This window comes from Macaca mulatta, chromosome 1 (genome assembly GCF_049350105.2).
Source record: "Macaca mulatta isolate MMU2019108-1 chromosome 1, T2T-MMU8v2.0, whole genome shotgun sequence".
NCBI lineage: Eukaryota > Metazoa > Chordata > Mammalia > Primates > Cercopithecidae > Macaca > Macaca mulatta.
Genome location: NC_133406.1, coordinates 153,913,006 through 153,938,275, shown reverse-complemented (window position 1 = coordinate 153,938,275; position 25,270 = coordinate 153,913,006). Strand labels below are relative to the sequence as shown.

At 37.7% G+C, this 25,270-nt stretch overlaps 1 protein-coding gene and 1 pseudogene across 3 annotated transcripts in view; one reads left to right on the top strand and one right to left on the bottom strand.

Moving 5' to 3' along the window:
* Positions 1-528: 528 nt before the first annotated feature.
* Positions 529-3,049, bottom strand: LOC712330 (mitochondrial import inner membrane translocase subunit TIM50 pseudogene; annotated as a pseudogene). Its single transcript, XR_013400772.1, has 2 exons — positions 1,952-3,049; positions 529-1,830 (listed from the first exon to the last, which is right to left on the bottom strand). The product of XR_013400772.1 is annotated as a mitochondrial import inner membrane translocase subunit TIM50 pseudogene (transcript).
* Positions 2,969-25,270, top strand: part of SH3GLB1 (SH3 domain containing GRB2 like, endophilin B1) — a 44,180-nt gene continuing 21,878 nt past the window's right edge. The window contains 5 exon segments of one of the 2 annotated variants that reach the window (NM_001266360.1): positions 2,969-3,336; positions 14,175-14,316; positions 17,956-18,084; positions 21,005-21,138; positions 22,788-22,880. In NM_001266360.1, coding sequence (NP_001253289.1) covers positions 3,265-3,336; positions 14,175-14,316; positions 17,956-18,084; positions 21,005-21,138; positions 22,788-22,880 — 570 coding nt within the window. In that variant the 5' untranslated portion in view covers positions 2,969-3,264. 2 annotated transcript variants of the gene reach the window in all.

Below are 25,270 nucleotides of genomic sequence, written 5' to 3'. Positions count from 1 at the left end.
ATGCTTGTAATCCCAGCTACTTGGGAGGCTGAGGCAGGAGAATCTTTGAACCCAGGAGGCAGAGGTTGCAGTGAGCTGAGATCACACCATTGCACTCCAGCCTGGGTGGCAGAGCAAAACTGTCTCAAAAAAAAAAAAAAGGTATCAAAGGCTAAGAATAAGGATATATGAAAATAAGGTAAGTGTTTTATGGAGAATGGGGAAACAGGATTACAGCTACAGAGCGTGCAAAAGAAAGAAGTAACATTGTTGTTTTTCCAAGCCTGGGAAGATGGAAACACTTGAGGATGAGGATTCAGGTACACCACCGTGCCCACCATTAAAGGGGAAATTTATTATTATTATTATTTTTTTTTTTTTTTTTGACACAGCGAGGGTTTTTACATTCCCAGACCAGGGTGAAAAATCCGCTGTGATCCAACAAAGCCCCTACTCTGTGCTTGGCAGCCAATCAGCCACTGTGGGATGGTGACCTGAGAGTCCCGGACCTCATCCTGATGCCCCCATCTGGAGACTCTCGGGACACAGCAGGTGTGGCGTCTGGGATGTACTTTATTGGACAGTGGTGGCCCAAGTTTTGGTCTGGAAGCACTGGGGCTCTGGACCCTGGCACTGAGTTTGAGGAGGCCCGGAGTTCAGGGCTGTTTGGAGCAAGACCACAAGCGGCTGGTGAGGGAGCCGAGGAAGAGGTTCTGCTTCTTGGACTTGGAGAGCTCGGCCAGGCGCCGCTGCTCCTCCTGCTCTAGCCGGCTTTGCTGCTGTTTGAAAGCTGCCAGCGGATCATCCTCCAGGGCGTAGTGCTCCAGTATGTTTCGCACGTCCTCCACACCGTTCAGTGCAATAGTCTTGAGGAAGGCAGACAGGTCCAACAAGACCCGGTCATCAGGGTTGCCGTCCCAGGGCTGCAGGGCGACGCCATTATAGGGCTGCAGGCGGAAGGCTTCCTTCTTGCAGTTCACAACTACTCGAGCTGGGTCCCGATTCAGACATGAAATGTCCTTAACATGGTGTCCATCCATGTATCTTGTGGCTTCCCGGAATAGGCGGTAGGAGATGAAGCCGTGGGGGTCCACGCTATCAATGAGTGGAAACGTAGTCATGCCAGTCTCTGACGTAAAGATGACAATTTCATATAAAGGGGTGAGCTGCTGGAACAAGGTCTCGATGCCTGGGCGCTTCTTAAACCTCCAGCCAGTGGCCAGCGACCACTCAGGATGCAAGAGGACGCCGGTGAGCTCCAAAACGAGCGTGTAGGGTGGCTGGTAGTACGGCTCCTGCAGTGGGTCTGGGAGAAGGCAAGGGCCGGTGGGCTTGATGATCATCTGTCTATAATCTTTGAAATATTTGTATGTCCGGCGCAACTACTGTACCAGAATTGGATCATTGTGGAACTCATGAGGAATCCTGGCACCATTTTCGTCCACTGGGTTGTTTCCAAAGATATAGACGACGCTCACGGTCCCACCAGCTCCAAGCAGCCCAGCAAGCCAGAGCGCAACTTTTTTGGCATAGCTGGGACCCTCTGAGCCTGGCTGCTGCTGTGGCCCTTGTGCCTTAGTGCCCCCGCGTCTCCCGATCTCTGCGGCCTGATCTGGGGCCCGGAGGGGCGGCGTCGCCAACCTCGTGCACAGTCCCAGCGAGCCGAGTCGGAGCCCGCTCCGCAAGCGCGAGAACAGCTCTGCTGAGGCAGCCATCTTGCCAAGGGGAAATTCTTTAATGGGGGTCACGGTGGTGTGATCCTTTTATAGAGACGAGCATAGGTTACGGCAAATATACCTACTTTAAAAACAGCGCTCTGGGAAGAGGGTAAGTGCTTTTCCACATAAAGACCTAAAATAGACAATAAATGAGAAATAGGATTTTTTTATTATAAACTTATTTTTCCATATTTCTGGAAAATTAGAGACATGGAGTATTTCAAAGCTGGGAGATTCCATTATATTGGAGTTACCTTAGAGAGGGGGCTGTTTCTGCCACCACAACAAAGAATGAAACAACACAAATATTTACGTTTTCTTCTTGTCCTCATAATGCTTTTACTGCACTCGTCTTTTCACATCTATTGCATCTGTGACTGTGGTTTCAGTGAAACACGGAAGCCTGAATGTGAGCTCATTTCATTGCCTGCTGCACAACCACACAAAACAGAGAGAGCATTTTCTTATTCTTGAAATATGATAGCAACGTCTCCTTCCATGCTTGTACCTGTTTTAATTCCTTTCAAGCAGAGGCTGTATCGTGAAGCATGCTTAAGAAGTTAATTGGAATGACAGGATTTGGAACGGATGTCACATCATATTCTCATTTGTTATTAAAATTAGTCACGCTTAATTGTTAAGGGCTATGCTGTGTCGCTCGCCATCTTTGTGTCCTCCACCTGGCACTTTGCTTTCACACAGTAGGCACGTAGTGTTGAGGTCCTGGAAGGTTGTCAAGTAACCGACCGGGAGCTTGAGGACAGGACACTGTCTTGTTCAGCGTGGTATCTCCGACACTCGATTCAGTGCCTGGCACACAGGAGGTATTCAGTTATGCTAAATGAATGAGCAACCGGCTCGGTGGGGGACAGTAAATCCAACGCTATTCCGCAAACGTTCGCTGTGCGGCATCCAGGCCTCAGGGACCAAGTGTGTCGCGCGGTGCCATACTGTGACTGGGACCTGTCAGTTCAAATTTCCAGATATTGTAATTCTATGCTGTAATTCCTATATTTACTCTTAAAACAAAAAGAGAAATGTGCGTCGCGTTCGCTCTGGGTTCTCGGAGGTTAAGTGCAAGCACGCAGAGGCGCCGAGACCCTGCGGCTCTCCCTCGCCGCTTCCTCCACAAGAGCCGGGCGGAGCTCCCAGCGCGTCCCGGGGCTGCGCCGCCGCAATCCTCAAGGGGTCGCTGTTCCCGCGATAACCTCGAGAAAGGCTCCACCCCGCGGCCCGCGCTCGCTTCCCCCTTGGGGCCCGGCTCCACACTGCCGGGTTGCCGGTCCATCTCCGGCTAGCCCACGGGGCCCATCGTCGACGTTAGCGGCCGCTCTCCGGACCGACTGACCCATCCTTGGCGCCGCCGCCGCGGGCGCTCGTTCTCCTCCCTCGCCCCGCCTTCATCCACCCCTTTCACGGAAACGACAGCTGCGGCGGCGGGGCTGGCGCCGCCTCCCTCCACCTACCACGTCTGCCCTCGCCGCTGTAGCCCTGCGTCCCAGCCCGGCCGCGGCGCCTCCGCCTCGCCGCCGCTAGGTCAGCCGGCTCCGCCGGGCTGCCGCCCAGGATGAACATCATGGACTTCAACGTGAAGAAGCTGGCGGCCGACGCAGGCACCTTCCTCAGTCGCGCCGTGCAGGTACCCTCGTGCTGGGGGGAAAAGGGGTGGCGGCGCCAGGGAAGGTTGAGGGAGGGGACCCCAGCCCGACGCAGCGCCCCTGGCCTCGCCGACCACCCAGCGGGCCTGCTGCAGCCAGAGGCCTAGGAGATGGGCGCGGCCTGGTCCCCTCCCCGGGCCCGGCGGCGGTTTTCTGTCCCGCTCCTGCCCAACCGCCGCTCCACGGGAAGCGAGGCGGGGTGGGGCCGGCCGGGAGCTTCCTCCCACCCCAGCACGACACTAAGGCTGCACTGTCCGCCTTTAATCCCACGACGCCAGTGCTCCACCCCGGGGCTGGCGGAGGCTTACGAGTCCGTTGGGGTAATCGAGACATTGGCCATTGCTGCACAACCCCCCACCCTTTCCTTTCGTCTCTCACTCTCCCCTCCGAGTCCAAGAAGGGAGTTTCCTTTTCCTGTCCTTCAACCCAGAGAGCTGCCAACACAGTTTCCTCCGGCCCTCTTTCTCCCTGAAAGGACTGTCCTGGGCTTGGCAGCCCGCGGGGGAAATGGAGATCACCAGTTGGCGTTGAGGCTTTGCCAAGACCACGAGAAACCTAGGGTTGGGGGGTTCTCACTCTTTTTCAAAATGGGAAGTACCGGCTGTAGATCAAGGAGAGATGCGGGGAAATTTTTATGGCTATAGTCACACTAGTATGTTTCAAATACACTTTAAGGGAAGAAGCTGACCACCTCTCGATATTCTGCAATCAAGGAAGTGTCAGTACTAAGGAACTTGGGCCGTTTCCCACAGTCATCACCCACATTATGCCAACTCAGTAAATCTGTGAACAGATGTAAATTTCACAACATGAATTGTAAACAATCTGTTGTTTAAGTTAATGGCATAGTCACGGTAGCAACAACTTTCTCTTTTGTAAAAAGAAAACAAAAATAATTTTCTAATATGCATACCAAATTGGTGCTGAAATGTAAATCTGTTCTGTGGCTTTACTACTTTCCTTGCCTTTGCCCCAATTTTGTTGGCACAGTTGATCCTACATTGCACTATCCCTGGCAAAAGAATAGTAGAGCTAGAGCAAGGTGATAGCTGCCTGTATTATGAAAAACCTGTGAAGCACTTCGCAATGCATTTGACATATCTCCAGTCTTTTCCATAACTTTGCCAGATAGATGTTATTAACCCCTTTTATATATGTGAGGAAGCACCCTTACTGAGGTTAAGAAACTTACACAGCTAGTAAATAACCAGGTGCTGTCTGACCTAGTACTCCAAGCTGCTTTTTCTTCCGGGATAAGCATTCCAGATTTAAGATAGCTAGAATAATAGAATGTTGTGGCCTAGAGAGACCTTAAAAATCATCTGGTACAATCTGAGCATTTCCATATCAACAAGCAAGTAACACTTTAGAGATGGGAAATTCCTTCTAGCTTTTGATTTCTAAGTTCTAAAATCTGCATGGTGAGTAATAAGCTAGCTGCCTTAATCCTTTTCTTCCCTTCCTTCCCTAAAATATGATATATTGTAAAGACATTGAACCTTTATAGTTAAAATAATGTTTTGATTTAAATTCACTAGCTTCTAATAGTTCAAAGACAAGGTGCAAGAAGAATGAGTGATTGAGGGTCTGAAATGAATTCTGATGTGTGAGACACTTGTACACTTTTAACATTGACTGCAATAGAGGACTAGAGCCTGTGGTTTTTTTTTTGTCCTAGTGCTCATTACCTGTAATTCTAGATGCTTATGAGGATTTGACACTATATAATACTACTCTTTTAAATACAGTTAAATATGTTTCAGACATATAATTCACACCCCTTAAAGAGGACACATTTACTAGAATTTAGTCTGATTTAAATTGTGGATAGACTCGATTTAAAAAATTAAATCTAGCAAAGCTCTCAAAATGTGTACTTCCCAAAGAATTTTAATTCCTTGTTTCAAATTCCTTAGGAAAAAGTTTTAAAATTTTTGCTAATCTGTTAGCCATCAAATAATTTTTTCAGTCTTAAATATTTAAGTGTCTACTGCATGTCTGCTTGCGGCTACTATGGGCACTGGTGATACAGCAGTGAATAAAATCAGCAAAGTGTCTGCCCTCCTGAAGCTTACATTGTAGCAGAAGATAAGCTTGTAAATACATCAGGTGGTGATAAAAATCATGGCCAGAAGAATAGAATAACGGCAGGGATGGTGGTTGTTAACATCTTTATTAGTATTTTCTAACATTAGTATTGTGGTATAGATAGGATGGTCAGGGCAAGTCTTTCTAATAGGATGAAATTCAGGAGACCTCAAGGAAGAGACAGACCTAATTTTTTTGGAATAAAAGTATTTCAGGCAGCAGGAAGAAGTACAAAGACTGAAGTTACAGGGGCATTAAAGAGACCAATGAAGGAACTGTGGACATAATACAGGTAAAAGGCGATTGTAACTTAGATTACAGTGGTAGCAGTGAAGATTCCAAATTATCCAGTGAAGGTTCCAAATTATCCAGTATTGGCTGTTGGATTGGCTGAGAGAAAGATGAGTCAAGGATGACTCCAAGGTTTTGGCTTGAGCCATTCATTAAGGGAAAAATTTTTGGAGAAACAGGATCCTTTAATGTGTCCGCAGCTGTTAGAGATACATACTGAAATATTTATGGATAAACTTATACCATATCCGAGATTTGGTTTTTGTAGGTTTTTTTTGTGTTTTATTTTTTATTTATTTTGAGACGGAGTTTCGCTCTTGTTGCCCAGGCTGGAGTGCAACGGCGCAATCTCGGCTTATTGCAACCTTTACCTCCCCAGTTCAAGCGAATCTCGTATCTCGTCTTTCAAGTAGCTGGAATTACAGGCATGCACCACCACGCCAAGCTAATTTTGCATTTTTAATAGAGATGGATTTTCACCATGTTGGTCAGGCTGGTCTTGAACTCCTGACCTCAGGTGATCCACCTCCTTCAGCCTCCCAAAGTGCTGGGATTACAGGCGTGAGTCACCACACCAGTTGAGATTAGCTTTTGAATATTTCAGAAGAAAAAAAAAACAGAGGTCACTGAAACAACATTAACAGAATGTTGATAGTTGTGGAAGGTTGGTTATGGGTTCATGAGGTTTCATTGTACTGTTACACTTTTGTATGTTTGACATTTTCCACAATACTTTTTTAAAGATAAAATTTGTAAGAAAAAAAAGGATGCTTCTAAAACAGAACGTGTGAAATTTCGAATGCTATGTGGTGGTTTTCAACAAAACACTGCTTTCTCATCTCAGTATTTATTTCGTCCCTGAGTTTCTATATTAAATTGGATTGACATCAGTATAATGCCAAAGTACCAAGTTGCATGCTAAGAATAGCTTAAGAGCTATGCCAGTATCTCTTTATAAGCAGTAAGAATAGTAGAGAATTAAACGTTCATGTTTATAAATAATAATTTTCATTCAAATCAAATTGTACCCTAAGGAATATGCCAATCTTTGGTTGGCCAATGCCATACATTGTTTTCCATTTTACTTAAAAATTCCTAAGTTAAAAATTAAACATGTTTCTTGTTTTAAAAAAAGGTCAGATCAAACTAGTAAAGCACATAGATGAGTCCCATCACCGTTCCACTTCCCTCCTTTTAAAATTTGTTTTTAAGCCTTGGTACTTTAAAAAGAATGTTAAACTAGAATGTATAAATGAGTAGGAATGTTTATTCTTAACTAGCCCATTTGGGTGCTTGTTTTTAAGTACCTCAAGATGGTAAAATACAAAAGTATCAGGTAATTCACCCTTGCTTAATTGTTATTTTACTAGAGTTTTAAATGCCATTTGTTCTTAGAATCCATCTTTTTAGTCCAAACTTCTTAGTTGAGCATTAAATACTCCCTTACAATCTGGTTCTTTCTCTCACTTATATAAACACTGCATTCCAAATTATTTTTTAATTTCCAAAATATCTTGTACTTATTTTAGGCTTTTGTTCATATAGTTAAACTCCTCTTAAGTGTCCTGTCTGCTTATTCTTTCCTTTCCTTAAGATACAACTTTATTCATCTCCAAAATGGAGAGAGTAAAAAAAAAATTAAAAAATAAAAGTAAAATACAGAAACTTTTTTGAAGATATAGCTTTAAATCCATCTCAGCTAATAAGGCTTCTTAGACCACAAGAGCTTGCTGTGAAATCCTGAATCATTTTCAATTCCGAATGAATAGGTGGCACTTTTCTTCTAATGAACTATTGTGTTAGATCTCTTGGAACTCTAAAATTCTGTTACTCTTTCACATCATTAATAAGTTTGTATGTGCTAAGGCATCAACTCTGTTTCTTATTCCCCTCTCACAACATCTAACATGGTTCATTTTAACTTTTATATCATTTTAGCCAGGCAAATTACTATCCATATGTGAAGTTTAATCTTTGAAGGGCAACAATAAGCATGTTAAATAACAGTATCTTTATTAGAATTTTCTAACATTGTGTTTGCTGACCTTGAAATTAACTAATACCAGTATAAAATAATAAACCATTCAACCTGTATTTAAATTGAGTACCTCCTAGGTGCTTGGTGTTGAAAGATACAAAGCTGAATGAGACCCTGTTCCTGCCCTCAAAGACTTCATAGTAATAATCTCAAATTTGTCATAAATATTCTTTGTAGTAAATAGCCATTTTGTGAATAACTCTTTATTTGATAAATCTTTCAAGTGGATAAAGGAACAAGAGATGTGTTTTTAATTCAGAATTCTTACTGAAGCAAAACTTTGCTCACCATCATTAAAATAAGGGCATAGACTTTCTAAAAAGAATTTTTTAAATCAAATTACTTAGGGAGTTCATTTTAAATTTTCTAACACTTCCTCTAAACTGATTATTAAAGTCATGCTGTGAATTTCATGAACACCACCTATTTTCTAAGGAATATAGTTTTTAAAATATAGTTTTAACCTTGGCCTTGATCTCCCATTTATTTCGGCAAGTGTCATGGTGTGTCTAAGCTAAGGATGTAAAGATGAGTATGATGTTGCCATTAACTAGCTCCTGTCAGACCATCGCTGGAGTTCCAGCTTGGCCAAATAACTCTGTCAAGCGCTTCTGAAATCCTATTTCTTTTATAGAATTCACACTGTGACAACTTCACCATGTTTCTTAAATTCTAATAAATAAAATATGTCACATTCGAAATCCATACATTTTCTTGTTACATAAAAACTTTGCATGTTTAGTGTTACTTAAAACTGTTTTCATATCCTTTGGTGCTATTTGCATTATTTTAGTTAAGTAGATAGAAGATAGTTTGTTAACCTGATGTTAAAATTCACACTTATGTACTACATGAGTAAGGTAATTAGAAAATCTATAAATACTTCTTTTTTTTTTTTTTTTTTTTGAGACAGAGTCTCACCTTATTGCCCAGGCTGGAGTGCAGTGGCATGATCTTGGCTCACTGCAACCTCCACTTACCAGGTTCAAGTGATCCTCCTGCCTCAGCCCCCCTAGTAGCTGGGATTACAGGCATATGCCACCATGCCCAGCTCAATTTTGTATTTTTAGTAGAGACGGGGTTTCACCATGTTGGCCAGGCTGGTCTCGAACTCCTGACCTCAGGTGATCCACCTGCCTTGGCCTCCCAAAGTGCAGGGATTACAGGCATGAGCCACCACACCCGGCCTTTCTTGAAAGTGTTTTTAAAGTAATGACAGAGCTACAAATTAATCCTAAAGTCTTAACCGCACCCAATTGATGTACTCCTAGTTGCTTTGGTACTATATTTAAAATGTTCAAACACCTAAGTCAATTTCTTTAATGTTCTTTGGAGACCAACTTACTGAAAGAACCTCGACACAGATAGTGTATTTGAAGCAAAACTCCAGCACAGTGAAGTAGCAGTAATAACAGCTGACATTCCTAAATGGGCAAAAGAAGAAAGTAAAGTAATGCAACATGCACTAAATCAAGTGATACATATTTAAATAATTATGAATGAGTTTAGAACAGCGGTTCTCAGTCTTGGCTGCACTTAAAATACTTGGGGAATCTTTGTAAATGCCAATATATGAGCTGCACCCCAGTCCAATTAAATTAGAATCTTAGGGGTTGGATCAGACCAGACATCAGTGTTTTCTAAGGCTGTCTCAAGTAATTCTAAAGAACAGCCAAAATTGAGAACCAATGGAGAAAGATCCACTTTGCAGTTTACTAATACATTATTCAGAGTCTGAGTTACATATTTTCCAAGAAATTTAAATTTCTTTTAGAATATTACTCTTTAGTAATACTGGTGATTAGAGTTTGTGTTAAATAGATGTCTTTGATCACACCTATTTTACTTGCAGTGTTGTTTTTTTTTTTTTTCCCTAAAAGTAGAGTTTGGAATCCAGGCTCCTTATTTAATAATGTGGGTATATGTGCCTATCCTGTAGTAAAAGAAGGATTACAGTGCCTGGTATAATGTAGCCAACTCAAAGACAATTCTTTCTGCAAAGCAATATTTAGAGAAAATATATAAAAGAGAGGGGATTAAACTTTCTGTTCTTATGTCACTTTGCTGTATTACAAATGAAATATGAAAAAAATTATGTATCAAATTATATTTTAGAAAACATTGAGTTTAATAACTTATTAAGAAGATGACTTGTTTACAGTTTGCCTTTTATTTTAGGTTGTTTACACAGAAGTTCTTAATTATTAAACTATACTGCCATCTATTCATTAAAAGATATGCTTAAAATCAACTAGTTTCTGATTAATACCTATTATCAAGAGATTACAAAATTAGTAATGATTTTGAACTTGAGATGTTGCAAACTAAAATTTTTATGGGTTAATTTACAATTTTTTAGTAACTTAGGATCTTTTTTAAAAAGAAATAATAGGTCTTTTGCCCTTCTGAAAAGAGTACCATTACTGTAATTTTGTTTTGTGTCAAGGCAGTATTCTAGTAGATCATAAAATCCTTGAGGGCAAGAAGCACATCATATGCTGATCATCTTGCAGTAGAAGAAAATATATATAAGCCATAAATATTTTTGATTAGTAGTTTAAATATTAATTTAGTTGAGATAACTCATAATGTCTGTAGTAGATGCATTATTTACAATGCTTTAGAGAAAATGTATTAAATATTGTATTTGTTATCTTAATAGTGTACTTCTAATTATGGAAAAATCCTTTTGCTTCCACAATGATAAAATTGTGGGGAATATCATGTATTTTACAATTATATATTTAAGTAATAAGATTTAAATTTATAATTTCAATTTTAAAATGTGATAGAATTAGCAATGTCCTTATTTTGTGTCTTCCTCCGCTTTATTCATTCATGATAGGATTTAATTTACTTTTAATTTTGGTGAGTAATTATTGAATATCTTGTAGGAAGCAGAGCTGATCTGGAGGAGAAAGCTGTCCAGAGTGCTGTGAACAGACATAGGAGAAAGGAAGCACAGAATATGATTGGATAATAGTAATAAGAATAGAAAATACTAATTTTGGAAATCAGCAAGTATTTACTGGAAGGGTAGTATAGTATGATAAGACTATGACTCAAACAGATGTGACACTGAATCCCAACGCTGACACCTTGGACAAAGTGTTTAATCACCCTGAGCCTCAATTTATTAATCTCTACAATTATTCTTACCTATATTTTAAGATTCTTTCTAGTATTTGATGTAGAATGCACAGCTTAGTTAATGGAATTTTTGAACATACACTACGCCTTGACACAGAATTATAAGAAAGATGTAAATGGTCTTGTTGAAAAAATAAAACATTAAAAAAAGATATTAGAAAATAAGACTATATATAATGTGCTGAAATGTGAAACATAGAAACATTGTCATGTGACCCTTCCCACAGTACTGCTATTTTCCAAACAGGTTTTCTGTAATCAGACTATCTCACTCATGTGTAAGGGTTCCATATATCTTCTGAACTAGAATAGTTAAAAAAAAGAAGAAGAAAAAACCTACTAATTGTATATGTTTGTAGAATCTTTATCAGTTTACATATTTTCTTTCTTCCTCAGACTCATACAAATAAATCACTTCGTGCAAATACCCATCTTTGCTCTGTTATACTTTCATACTGTTTTTCACTAAAAGAATATTTATTTAATGAGACACCTGGGAGGCAGTATCATGAGAGTCACAAAGAAAATATTAAATAATTAAGCAAACAGTCCTTTTCATCTGAAGATTGAAATGTTTTATTTTCCAAATAATTAACTTTCTAATTGCTGATTTTTCTGAAATACTGTCAGGAGAAAACTTGCCCTGAACCCCAGTTTGTATCAGATAAATTCAGTGACTATTTTATATTTATTTATTTTATTATTAACTTATTAATTAGAGATAGGGTCTTGCTCTGTCACCCAGAATGGAGTGCAGTGGAGTGCAGCTGGGACTACAGGTGTGCACCACCATGCCTGGCTAATTTTTTGTATTTTTTTGTAGAGACATGGTTTTGCCATGTTGCCTAGGCTGGTCTAGAACTCCTGAGCTCAAGTGATCTGCCCGCCTCAGGCTCCCAAAGTGCTGGGATTACAGGCGGGGGCCCCTGCTCCTGACCATAAGTACTGCTTTTAAATTATTGATGTGTTGATTTTTCTATTAATTTATTATTGGTTATTAACTGTAAGTTAAGGATTTCTACAGATAAATTAATATTTAATATGTGTGAGGATGATGCAAATGAGCTTAAAGAAGTTGTGCAACTGGAAGATAAATCATCAGGACTATACACTCTTTCCTTGGATCTTAACGTGGTTCATATCATTCAGTCACAGGTCGTTTGTTACCTACTCAGAGATACTGTTTCTCTAACTACCCCCATCTCACACTTCTCAAACTCTTGCTCCCCTGTCTAGGCCCAAGTTGCCCATCCCTCCCCCACTAAAGCCTTCCATGATTCTCCTGCTCTCCCTGAAGAATGAATTCTTTTTCTGTACTTGGATTTTTTATGTCATTCAGAAACAATAAAACCAACCATGTTGGTCCTCTTTACTGTCTTCGTGTCTTTATATCCTTATTTATCTATTGTCTGCCTTTGCTGTTAAAATGTAAGCTTCCTAAGAACAGAAACCTTGTCTGTTTTGTTGGCTGCTGAAACCCATGTATTTACAAGAGTGCCTAGAACATATGTAGGTGCTTAGTAAGTTGAAGTATTTGTTGAAGGAATAAACAAAATGAACAAACAAGTGGATAAACTTGCTTATTAAAGGGAAATTTATGCATGCAGTTTCAATTTTTAAGGTGCTAAAGAATTTTTTTTAGATCATTCTTTATAGGTGATGTTCACCTGAGTGAAAGGTATTCCCTTTCTTCCCTTCCTATTGGTCGCTGTATCTGGGAGTTATTTTATCTAGCCATTGGTGATAGACTTTGAACACGTAAAAGTCTAGTAGGAGGTCTGTTGCTTAGAATCTCCAGGGATCTGTAAAGACTACAGGGTTCTCTCCTAAGAATAAGGTTGCATAGTTTATCCAGCTGACCTTGGGATCAGGGTTTGCTTTTGCTCAGTGCCCAATCCTCCAGCTACACTGCAAGTTTATGGGCATAGGCAGTAGCTTTGGAACTGTTATATTTGGTTCCACCCACTGGGTCAGGGGCTGGCTATAGACCATTCTCAATAAGACCCAAGGCTTTACAAAAGCTATTTAAGCTGTTATTTCTAGCCCCTAAAGAGGGAGCCTCAGTGGAGATTGTAACCAGAAGTCTAAGAATAGAATTCTAGAGGACCCTTCAGCTCAAGGTGCTGATAATAACCTGAAAGTATTAAACCAAGAAGAAAGATACTGAAAGAAACAATAAAACTCAGAAAATAGAGTAGCAAAAGAGATTTTTAAGAAACAAAAGGAGAAAAAGGCAAGGTGAACACTTTTGTCAGCCATAAGTGAGTCATTACTGAGCACAGAATTAGTGCTAGTGATATACCTGTGTTAAGATGGGAGAAAGCCACATATTCTAGGGGAAAATAATGCATGATAAACAGCTTGAGTCATCACCTCTAATGTTTAATTAAAAGTATCCAGAAGGCTCTAGATCTACACAGAATCCTTTTACCTCTTTATTATTGTATAGGCAATGCTACCTTTTCTCAAATACCAGTATATTCAATAATAAAAAGTGATTGTTGAGTATGTTTAACCACATTTTATGGTTAAAAGATGTCTTCATAGTATGAATAGGATATGTTCCAAAAGTTAGTCTATAAATAAATTGCTGGAACATATCCTCAGCAGCTTTTTAAATGACAGGTTTTATGGTATGTTCTGGGAAACTATCTAACTAGGTGTTATTAAAGAGCTAATAAGACATAAACTACAATAAACATTAACAGCTCTTTTAAAACTTAGTAATTACAAGGCACCAAAGTGATTTGCATACACAATCATACTTAATCCCCCAAACACTATAAAATATGTATTGTCTCTCTTTTGTAATAGAGGGTACTAAAGAAAAAATATTCAATACATTGCTCAGGTCACACAGCAAGCAACGAAGTTAAGATTTGAATTCAGATCCAACTGACTCAAAGCTCTTACTCCTTACCATTAATCGTAGTCTACCTAGAATAGGTAGTTGAAATAGTTACACGCTTTATATACCAAGAAGTACACTTAGGTTTTCTATAGAATTCATACCATACATTTTAGCAGAACTAAGGGTATGTGATGACTGTAAGGTAAGGTCATCCACAAAAGAGGTCTGGATAAATTACATAGGAGCAAAAAAAGTATTCATAAGCAGTGGCTTACAAAGCTGGAGTATGATTATTTGTATGTTTAGGATTGTTTAGCTTTGAATTTGCTTTTTACTTATTGATATGGTTCCCTAAAATTTATTTGCAGTATATTTAATTTTTGTTTTACAACCAATAACAGTTCACAGAAGAAAAGCTTGGCCAGGCTGAGAAGACAGAATTGGATGCTCACTTAGAGAACCTCCTTAGCAAAGCTGAATGTACCAAAATATGGACAGAAAAAATAATGAAACAAACTGAAGTGTTATTGCAGCCAAATCCAAGTAAGAAACTCTACCTCTTGTGTACCTTAAGTACTATTAGTGGGTTTTTTAATGTTAAAAAAAAAGTTTTAATGGCCATCTGAAAACGTAGGATTTTTTTATTGTAGCTTCAGGGTCTGTGGGGTTTTTTGTGTGTGCTTTTGTGAAGAGGAAGTGATATAAACAGTTACGTACCTAACAAATTTTAAAATGACATTTTTTCAGTCTTTTATAGAATCCTTATAAAAAATCTCACTTTTAGGCAGTGACTTTGAATTTTAAGATTTATGAGGAGGTGTGTATATAAATATGTTTTCCTTTTTCATCTAGGGAAGAATTGTCCCTAGATAATTAAGACAAAGTTATATAGATGCTTAACTAGGTACCATTTTTTCTGTTTAAGTTTTCGTGTGTGGTTTTTTGTTTTTTTTTTTTTTGAGACAGAGTCTCGCCCTGTCGCCCATGTTAGAGTGCAATGACGCGATCTTGGCTCAGTGCAACCTCCACCTCCCAGGTTCAAGCAATTCTCCTGCCTCAGAGTCCCAAGTAGCTGGGATTACAGGCATATGCCACCGCGCCCAGCTAATTTTTTTTTTTTTTTGTATCTTTAGTAGAAATGGGATTTCACCATGTTGGCCAGGCTAGTCTTGAACTCCTGACCTCGTGATCCACCTGCCTCCCAAAGTGCTGGGATGACAGGCGTAAGCCCCTGTGCCCAGCCTATGTTTAAGTTTTACATTTTCACGTAAATTACTTCGTTTGATTCAAACAACTACTACATTTTCAGATTAGTCAACTCAATAACATTGCAGTTAAGGTGCACAATAATTGTTTAGTGAATGAAACTCATGAGTTAGTATCTTGTCCAAGGCAGCATAGCTAATTAGAAGTGGAAATTGGACTAGAACCTATCAACATCCAGTCTTTTCACTGTGAGCTTTGCATATCAAAACTGAAGAACAAAGGTACAATGTATGCTTTCCTTCTTTTTTTCCCCAATATTTGGGATCATGTTGTGATATGACATATGCTTGCTTTTAGATACTAACTTAAACTCCAAGCACTATACAAATACTAGCAGTCCTCTATCATTTTAGTTAAGTGGTAGTGACTTTTTAAATATGCCTTTTGGTTGAAAAACTTAACTGTTAAGTTCTGTGCTCAGTACCTGGGTAACAGGTTCATGTGTACCCCAAACTTCCGCATCATTCAATATACCCAGGTAACAAACCTGCATGTGTACCCCTTGAATCTAAAATAAAAGTTGGAAATAAACAAACAAAATAAGCTTTTTGCACTTTGAGTGAGTCCTAATGTCCTTGGACACCATGTAATATTTTTTATTCATTTAAGACCATTTAAATTCTACACTCTGGCACTTTTATCAAAAGTAATGGACATTTTTCCTCTTGTTCTAAACATATTTTTCTGATTGGCAAATAAGCTCATTCGCAATTGGTAAACAGGGAAATAAAATACAATTCCCTCCCGCCCCTGTTTTGTGCCAGGAAGTAGTAGTAAGAATTGTTTTTGTTTTTTGTTTGTGCTCTAGGTTTTTTGTTTTGTTTTGTTTTGTTTGAAACAGAGTCTTGCTTTGTCACCCAGGCTGGAGCGCAGTGGTGCGATCTTGGCTCACTGCAACCTCTGCCTCCTGGGTTCAAACAATTCTCCTGCCTCTGCCTCCTGAGGGTCGCTGGGATTACAGGTGTCCACCACCATACCCAGCTAATTTTTGTATTTTTAGTAGAGACAAGGTTTCTCCATGTTGGCCAGGCTGGTCTCGAACTTCCAACCTCAGGTGATCTGCCCACCTCAGCCTCCCAAAGCCTGGGATTACAGGTGTGAGCCACCATGCCCAGCCAATGCTCTGGTTATTAAGTTACACAGGTTTTGAGTGGCCAAACCCAACACTCCTTTTCTTGTAATTCCTGTGTTGTTTTCAATGTATGATGATCTGGAAATGGGTTTTTCAAAAATATGTTATGCAGAAATATATATTACATTGTAGCACAATTGCCTGCATGTTTTAAGATTTTATTGTAACCTATTGAAATTAAATATTTATTAATATACCAAATATTTTATTAACTGAACGAAGTCAACATAAGATTCCGTTTTAAACTTTTGACCAGATAGGTGGAAAAGCAGTCAAAATTAAGAATCAGAGTCAAAACACAAAACTTTTTTTTTTTTTTTTTTTTTTTTTTTTGAGACAGAGTCTCACTCACCCAGGCTGGAGTGCAGTGGCACAGTCTCTGCTCACTGCAAGATGCGTCTCCTAGGTTCAAGTGATTGTCCTGCCTCAGCTTCCTGAGTAGCCGGGATTACAGGCATGCGCTACCATGCCTGGCTATTTTTTTTTTTTTTTTTAGTAGAGACAGCGTTTCACCATGTCAGCCAGGCTGGTCCCAAACTCCTGGCCTCAGGCAATCCATCTGCCTCAGCCTCCCAAAGTGCTAGAATTACAGGTGTGAACCACCACACCGGGCCAAAATGAAGTTCTGAAATTTAACTAGTATCTTCTAAATGGTTATGTTTTAAAAAGCTCTTTTTGGTTTTAACTATTTAGAGATATTTGTGTTTTAAAACTTCTGATTTTGTACTAGAAGCTACCACAAAAGCAAGAATTATTGCCATACTCTATTTTAGGTATTATAACTAAGCCTTTTACCAACTCCTGAAGTGTTCTGTTACTGGTTCAGCTCATTTTTGAAATTTTCAGTGCACTGTGTGAAACTTCCACATGCGTAGGAATCTATGTGAGGTACTTAGAAGGAACCTATTTGACTTAGCTTCGATTTATACTTAATCAGTTTCTGGAAACTTAAGCCATTTTCTCATTTGTTCCTGAAATACCTCTAGGTTGGACAGCATTGTACATGTTAATGTCTTTGGTCTTAAGCATTTTGCTAACCAAGTGTTTATTCAGCTTTTATTTTTTCCCCCTTTCCATGTGTTCTAATGTTCTGTTATTGCATTTAACCTTTTGTATTTTAAACTTATTTTTAATGGTGAAATATTTTGAGTGAATGCATGCTCAGAGATAATATCTATACACTTGTGTACTTTAAACATAAACTAAAGCCAAGGCATCATATTGCTGATCTGTCTGTAGACTATTCCACGCCTGGATTGTTCTATTCCTTAAGCACCTGTGTCTATATTTAGACTCTAGGCAAGAAAAAGAGAGAGCAAATGCTCATGCTAAAACTGTCAGATGTAAGTCTTTGGTTCTTCCAGGTACTTTATATCTGTATTTTCCTAGCCAGAAATCCTGATTTTGAAATTATGAACATACATTCAGAGTAAAAATTAGAGTTAAAATGCTACAAACAGGGCAAAGACACCTTCAATAAATATTAAGTGAATGAATCAGTCCTTTTCTGGAACTTAAAATCTTGTAGAATACTCAAATAATTATTTTATTTTATTTTAAAATGCTTTTGTGCCAAGATATTTTATCAAATTTCTAAAATATAATTTATTAGTTATATAATAGTCTAACATAAAATTTAAAATACATATTTATTAAGATATGTGCTGGAATGAATGCTAACTTTATATTTAGGAGATGATAAATGGCTGCTGATAGGAGAAAAAAACAATCTTCTAATTAGTTTTGCTTTTAGAAATTGTTGGTAATTTTAACCTTTCTCCTAGATGCCAGGATAGAAGAATTTGTTTATGAGAAACTGGATAGAAAAGCTCCAAGTCGTATTAACAACCCAGAACTTCTGGGACAATATATGATTGATGCAGGGACTGAGTTTGGCCCAGGAACAGCTTATGGTAAGTAAAAAGCAAAAAGTTCTGTTAAAGGATATCTTTATGTTTAGATAGAGATGTCATTAACATATTAGTAGGCCGGGTGCGTGGCTCACGCCTGTAATCCCAGCACTTTGGGTTGCCAAGGCAGGCAGATCACGAGGTCTGGAGATCGAGACCATCCTGGCTAACACAGTGAAACCCTGTCTCTACTAAAAATAACAAAAAATTAGCCGGGCGTGGTGGCAGACGCCTGTAGACCCAGCTACTTAGGAGGCTGAGGCAGGAAAATGGCGTGAACCTGGGAGGCGGAGCTTGCAGTGAGCCGAGATGGAGCCTCTGCACTCCAGCCTGGGCGACACAGAGAGACTCCGTCTCAAAAAAAAAGCAGTAGAACTGGTTTTAACTTCAAATTTATGTTAAAAATTTTCGATGAAGTGAGAAATATAGGCAAATGTATACAGTTAAATTTATTATTTAATATATTTAAGCATATATTTAGTTATTCAGAGAATTCACATCTTTTTTAGTTCTAAAAAGTTAAATGAATTCTTCACTTATTCTCCCAGTGATCTTACAATACCTATGTTGTAATACTTATGATATTGCACTTATTGTTTGCATATGTCTCTTCATTTTTTGAAAAAACTTTCTTAGGGCTTATTTTATGTTAAAGGTACTTGGCACATAATGCTTGAATTAATCAGTGCTTTTGCTATAATTTTGCAATAATGTCAGTAACCAAAAAATACTAACTATTGTTATCTCTGGATGTTTGGATTACATTTCATTTCTATTTTTCTCTTATGTATTTCAACTTTTCTATAGCCATGGTTTAGTTACACTAGCTCTATTAGTTGCTGTACAGACTTTAAATGTATAGCCCTGAAGCTCAAAGTTACACATCTTTATTGTCACTCTGATCTGATTTTCTCGTAACATGAGATTTTTGGTAGCTTCTTTTCCTGTTGTTTATGTCTAATAATAATTCTCTTTATACATCTGCAAGATAATGGTCTTTGGGTATGAAATGGTAGGTAGATTAAATTAATTTCTACACATAGTTCTGATTTACAGAATAGTTTATACATTCTAAGATTAAATGAATTTTAAACTTTAGTAGTTATCTTTATATCAGAAAGAAGTAACCTAAATATTGTTGAATGCCACTAATCCATTGACAGGCTTTTTTAGATACACAACTTTGAAACTTCTACATTGTGTTCTTCAAAATCTAATTTTTAAGTCTGAAAATGCTTAGAACTTCAAAATAAAATTATTTCTGAATTTTAACTGTTAATTTTTAGAAATACGTTACACATTAAACAGATGTTTTATTGCCTGCTTGTGCCAGGCTCAGTTAGATGCTGGGATCGTAAAGTTATATGAAAGAGACCCAGCAGCCCCTTCCTTCACCAGACTGAAGAAGGTTTTAACAGAGCATGAACATTAGTAAAGGCTTCTAGATTTTCTTCCCTTTTAAATCTGCTTAATCTGTTTGCACCTCTAGTAATTCTAGTGAAGGTACTCTGGTTATCAGAATTGGACTTTGTGAACCTATTACCTTATTAGTAATTAATAACTAAAAATTGAGTATCGCAGGCATGGGCTAAGCATTATATAGTATATATATTTACATATTAAGTAAATTTTCATTTATATCCTGCTTTTAAGATAGATTACTTTCATTTTAAAGACAAGGAAACAGGTTTGGAGAAGTTAATAATTAATCCACAGTCACAGCTAGTATAGTAATTCAAGTGAAGATCTATTTGTATCCAGTGAGGGAGCTCTTAACTACTATCCGTATTACCTTCCTTATCAGTCAGATCCAAGCTTATTCTAAAATGAAGGGATTAAGAACCTCGGAGCTAAAGCTTATTCAAAGTAGAACTAAGAATGGAACTCTGATCTTGGGGTCTCCTTTCTTTCTACTCTACTTTCTACCTCTACTTTTCTACTGTACTTACCCTATTTAAGTATCAGAGTATATGTATTGCAAAAGCATGGATTTTTTTTTAACTTAAGATACCAGTATGCACTATTATTTATAGACACTTGAGATGATAACTACAAGGATGTAGAAACAGAGGACAAATTGTGACTTGATCTATTGGAAGCATTATTCTTTTATAAGTATAACCATAGTCACCCCTCGGTATCCATGGGGGATTGGATCCAGGCCCCCCACCCTGAGGATACCAAAATCCATGGATACTCCGGTGTCTTATATAAAATGGCATAGTGTTTGCATATAACCTATGCACATCCTCCCTTGTACTTTAAATCATCTAAATGTAAATGCTGTATAAATAGTTGTTATGCTGTATTTTTTTAGGGAATAATGACAAGGGAGAAAAGTCTGTACATGTTCAGTACAGAGGCAACTATCTTTTTTTTATTTTTTATATATTTATTTTTAAATAGTGACAGGCCCCGCTGTGTTGGCCAGGCTGGCCTTAAACTCCTGGGCTCAAACGATCCTCCTACCTCAGCTTCGAAGTAGCTGGGACTACAAGCACATGCCACCACTGTGCCTGGCTCCTCAGCCATCCTTTTTTTTTTTTTTTTCCCCTGAATATTTTTGATCTGTGGTGGGTTGAACCCATGGATGCAGAACCCATAGATATAGAGGGCCGACTACACTATTTGAGCTGTGACCGTAAATATTTTGGGGTATATCTGCCTTCTTTAGTCCCATTGGTAGAATTGGTACAATTACCTATACTACAATAGGAAGTTTATCTTTGTCTCCTTCATTTAGACACTTATACTCTTAAATTTACTTTTGAAATAAAACTACCTAATTACAGTTAATTCTATTTGATTTTACTTACAAGTGACAGCTAACTTTTAAACAAACCAAATTGCTGATTTATCTTACATGATTTTATTTTCTGATATTACCACACAGCGATTTTTTAAAAATGTTTTTCCTTTGCAGGTAATGCCCTTATTAAATGTGGAGAAACCCAAAAAAGAATTGGAACAGCAGACAGAGAACTGATTCAAACGTCAGCCTTAAATTTTCTTACTCCTTTAAGAAACTTTATAGAAGGAGATTACAAAACAATTGCTGTGAGTTGAAAAGTGTCCGCTTTATTTAGTAAAAGCATTTAGATGTATATTTATACTTTTTAATGAATAATTTGGCCTCTTCATGACTGTGTAGATGTAGTGGATTACAAAATTAAATAATCCAGGTCGGTACATGTTCACCAGAACACAAAATTAAACCAAAATAAAGGACTACTGATACATTTACTCCATTTGTGTGTCCTACAATGTTACTGAGATGCCTTTATCCCTTTTCATTCATTACCAACACTAAAATCTACAGAGAGGTTCCTGGAATGATTATGAAAATACGGTCTAAAATATCACCATAGTATACCATGTAGCTCTTCATTTTTTAGGATTTTAACTTATTTTCTTAGAGATAGAGAATGAAAATTTTCTAAGATTTTTACAAAGCTGCTATTATAAATACTTCAAACTTTAATTTACAAATTTCTTATTACAATATATTATTGAATATTATAGAAACTTTCTATATGTTCACAATGGATTTGTTTCTGTATAAATAAGTATTTGGCCTGAGACAGAAGAACTACGAAGTTAAAGTATGATTTAAAAGATATTGGCAGCCGGGTGCGATGGCTCACGCTTGTAATCCTAGTACTTTGGGAGGCCTAGGTGGGTGGATCACTTGAGGTCAGGAGTTCAAAACCAGCCTGGCCAACATGGTGAAACCCCATCTCTACTAAAAATACGAAAAAATTAGCCAGACGTGGTGGCAGGTGCCTGTAATTCCAGCTACTCAAGAGGCTGAGGCAGGAGAATCGCTTGAACCCTGGAGGCAGAGGTTGCAGTGAGCCAAGATCGCGCCTCTGCACTCCACCCTGGGGGACAGACTAAGACTCCATCTCAAAAAACGTAAAATAAAAAATAAAATAAAATAAAATAAAAGTTAGCTTAGTGCAATGAAATTTGACGTATGGAATCTTAAGATTAAAGCAAACTGAATTATAATAAACTTACATATTATACAGAAGCTAGAAATTCCTGAATAATTCTAAGAACTATACTGTTTATTCATTATTCTGTAAATTTGAAATTCCATTTTGGAGTGGTTGGGTTGCATTTGGTGCTATGACACATTAAGTGCAGCCTGCCCAATCCTTGAGGTGTAGGACACCAGGCATCAAGGAACCTCGCCCCAGGCCTATGCTTCCTTCTTTCTAGGCACCTTCTGGATAATCTGTAACAATTTGAAACAGTTTTTCAATCTGGCCACTAATGACATTTTGGGCTTCAGGATTCCTTGTAGAGATAGACTTGTGGAATGTTTGGCAACATTTCTGGCTTCTGGCTAGCAGAAGCCAGTAACATCCCTCCACCAGTTTTGACAACCAAAAAGGTATTGCCAAATGTTCCCGAGGCGGAATAGGATCACAAAATATTAAAACTGATATTCCTTTGTTTCCATCATTGCCTGCCATCTTTCCCAGACATTTATAATGTTTCAATTATTTTAAAATTTAAAACAGTAACAAGGGGATGGAAGGGAGGCCAGATACCTGAATGGTAACTTTATAGCCAAGTTTGTAATCATAGATCTTTATCAAATGATACATACGTTTACTAGGGAATAATACTTTAAATGTGTATGCTCTTACAAAATTTTAGCATCTTTAGCCTTTATTTTTTCTTTTCTATATTTATAGAAAGAAAGGAAACTATTGCAAAATAAGAGACTGGATTTGGATGCTGCAAAAACGAGACTAAAAAAGGCAAAAGCTGCAGAAACTAGAAATTCAGTAAGTAAATAGAAAAATATTTTTGATTAATAACTTTAAGATTTGTAAAATATTTTGCTAATATACCATGAAAGATACAGACTATTAACTTTAGGGTCTTGTTTTTGTGCTCTCTAAACAAATTTATCAGAACTTAATACATCCAAATCAGTGCAAAGTAGTTGTATCGAAAAGGTGATATTCATGGCCAGGCACAGTGGCTCATGCCTGTTATCCCAGCATTTTGGGAGGCTGAGGCAGGCCGATGGCTTGAGCCCAGGAGTTTGAGACCAGCCTGGGCAACATGACACAGCCCCGTCTCTCTACAGAAAGTACAAAAATGAACGGACATAGTGGCACCCACCTGTAGTCCCAGCTACTCAGGAGGCTGAGATGAGAGAATCTCTTGAGCATGGGAGGTGGAGGTTGCAGTGAGCCAAGTTTGCACCACTGCACTCCAGCCTGGGCAACAGAGCCAGACCCTGTCTTTAAAATAAAAAAAAAAATATATATATATATATGTATATGTATATATGTGTGTGTGTGTGTGTATATATGTATATGTATATGTGTATATATGTATGTATATGTATATATATACACACACACGTGATATTTAGCTGTACAGCTGCTGCTAAAAAACAAAAATTATGGTAGCTCTTAATGTTGTGTCATATTTTTTTAAATATCCTCAGTGGTGACAAGTATTTTTGGAGATAGATTTATTATAATTGGAAATAGCAAAAAAGATAGTAATTAAGATGCGACTCAAGTTTGAGAATACTTGTATTTGACTTAAACATTAGTTCACTTCCCTTTCCACACACTGCTCAAACTAACTAAAAGAATGTTTACCAAGAATAGTTCCAAAACCATTCAAACGAACAGTGGTAGTATGGACTTTCAGGCAACGATGTTGAGTGAGAGGAAACTCATTTGGATAAATAAATTGTAGTATATATTCCAGAAAATCTCAGAATATTGAGTAGGTATACATTAAATATAATAATTAAATTTTTCTTTAAAGATTTATTTATAAGCTTTTTAGTTAATCCAAGTTATACTGTCTATATTGTCATTCCAGAATTTGAAAACATCAGATTTGAATTGTAATAACTTTAAAATAGTACAAAATAAGCCACGTATGAATTTTTTAGAAGAAGCTAATAAATTAATACTTAATTTGAGCTATGGTATATTACCCCGCCTTCTGTTTTGAAGTCACTACCACTGCCAACATCAAGAATCACTGCCTTCATGAGCATACTACCACAGTGCTGGTACTGTCTTATAGTTCTCTTGTTTGGGGGATAAAAACGTTGAAAATTGGTTTCGAGTGAAATTTAAAACTGATTAACTTGGTATTGGATAGTAATGTCTTATGAGACTACCCCAATACCTTGTATGAGCAGAATAAGTTATTTTTTTCTATGTTTTTTTTTCTTTTTTGGAGACACTGTATTAGTTACTGCTAGAGAAGAGCTATCTTTGATAAGACATTAATTCCAAATTTACTGGCATTTTCACTTCACGGTTTATCATTACATCATCACCACAAACAGCAAAACTTCCCTAAACAGACTATCTGCAGCATCAGAACTTTGAAAATGAACACTATAGATAGCAGGAGACACTGAATTCTTTTATTAGTTTCTAGTTGCTAATAATGAATTTGAAAAGTAAATTATAAACTCGTTTTTAAAGATAATAATTTCATAATCAGGAACAAACTTAAGGATCGTTTGGAAATAAATATTTTAACTGGGACAGAATGTCTTTATTCAAGATGCCTACATGTGCCCAGTGATAATTGTGGAATAAAAATACTGTTACCAAGTTTCAGTACAAAACTTTGTTTAATAAGCACTATTATAGGAATGACAGTCTGTTTTTCTACCTGGAAAAGTTCCGGAAAGCACATATAGATTTAACAGTGTACAAAGTCCTTTAATATTTCTAAATTATTTTACCACTATTAAAATATATAGGACCTAAATATAATAGTGACCAATTTTGAGAGATGTTTCCCTTTTGAGATATCTGGAAAAGATCTTGGCAATTTTTCTCTGCTGTGTATTTTTGAGGATAAAGGTTTTTTTCCTATGGGAATTTATGTTTAAAGTAAAAGATGATACAAATGATTTTATTCAGTTCAACAATTTTATTTATACACAGCTCTTCTAGAACTTATGTATTACATAAAGCAAAATTTAACTCTAGCCAAATACTGTTTTTTTAGTCTAGACAAAGTTCAATTTCCTGATTTTAATTGTATTTTTCCTCTAGATAACCAACTCGTTTTTCTTCAAACTTTATAGCAGTAAGTCTGAAATACTTTGGGAAGAAAAAGTTCTCTTAGTTTATTATTACATAAAGCCTGGAGGTATGCCTGTATTTGGTGATCCTTTTTT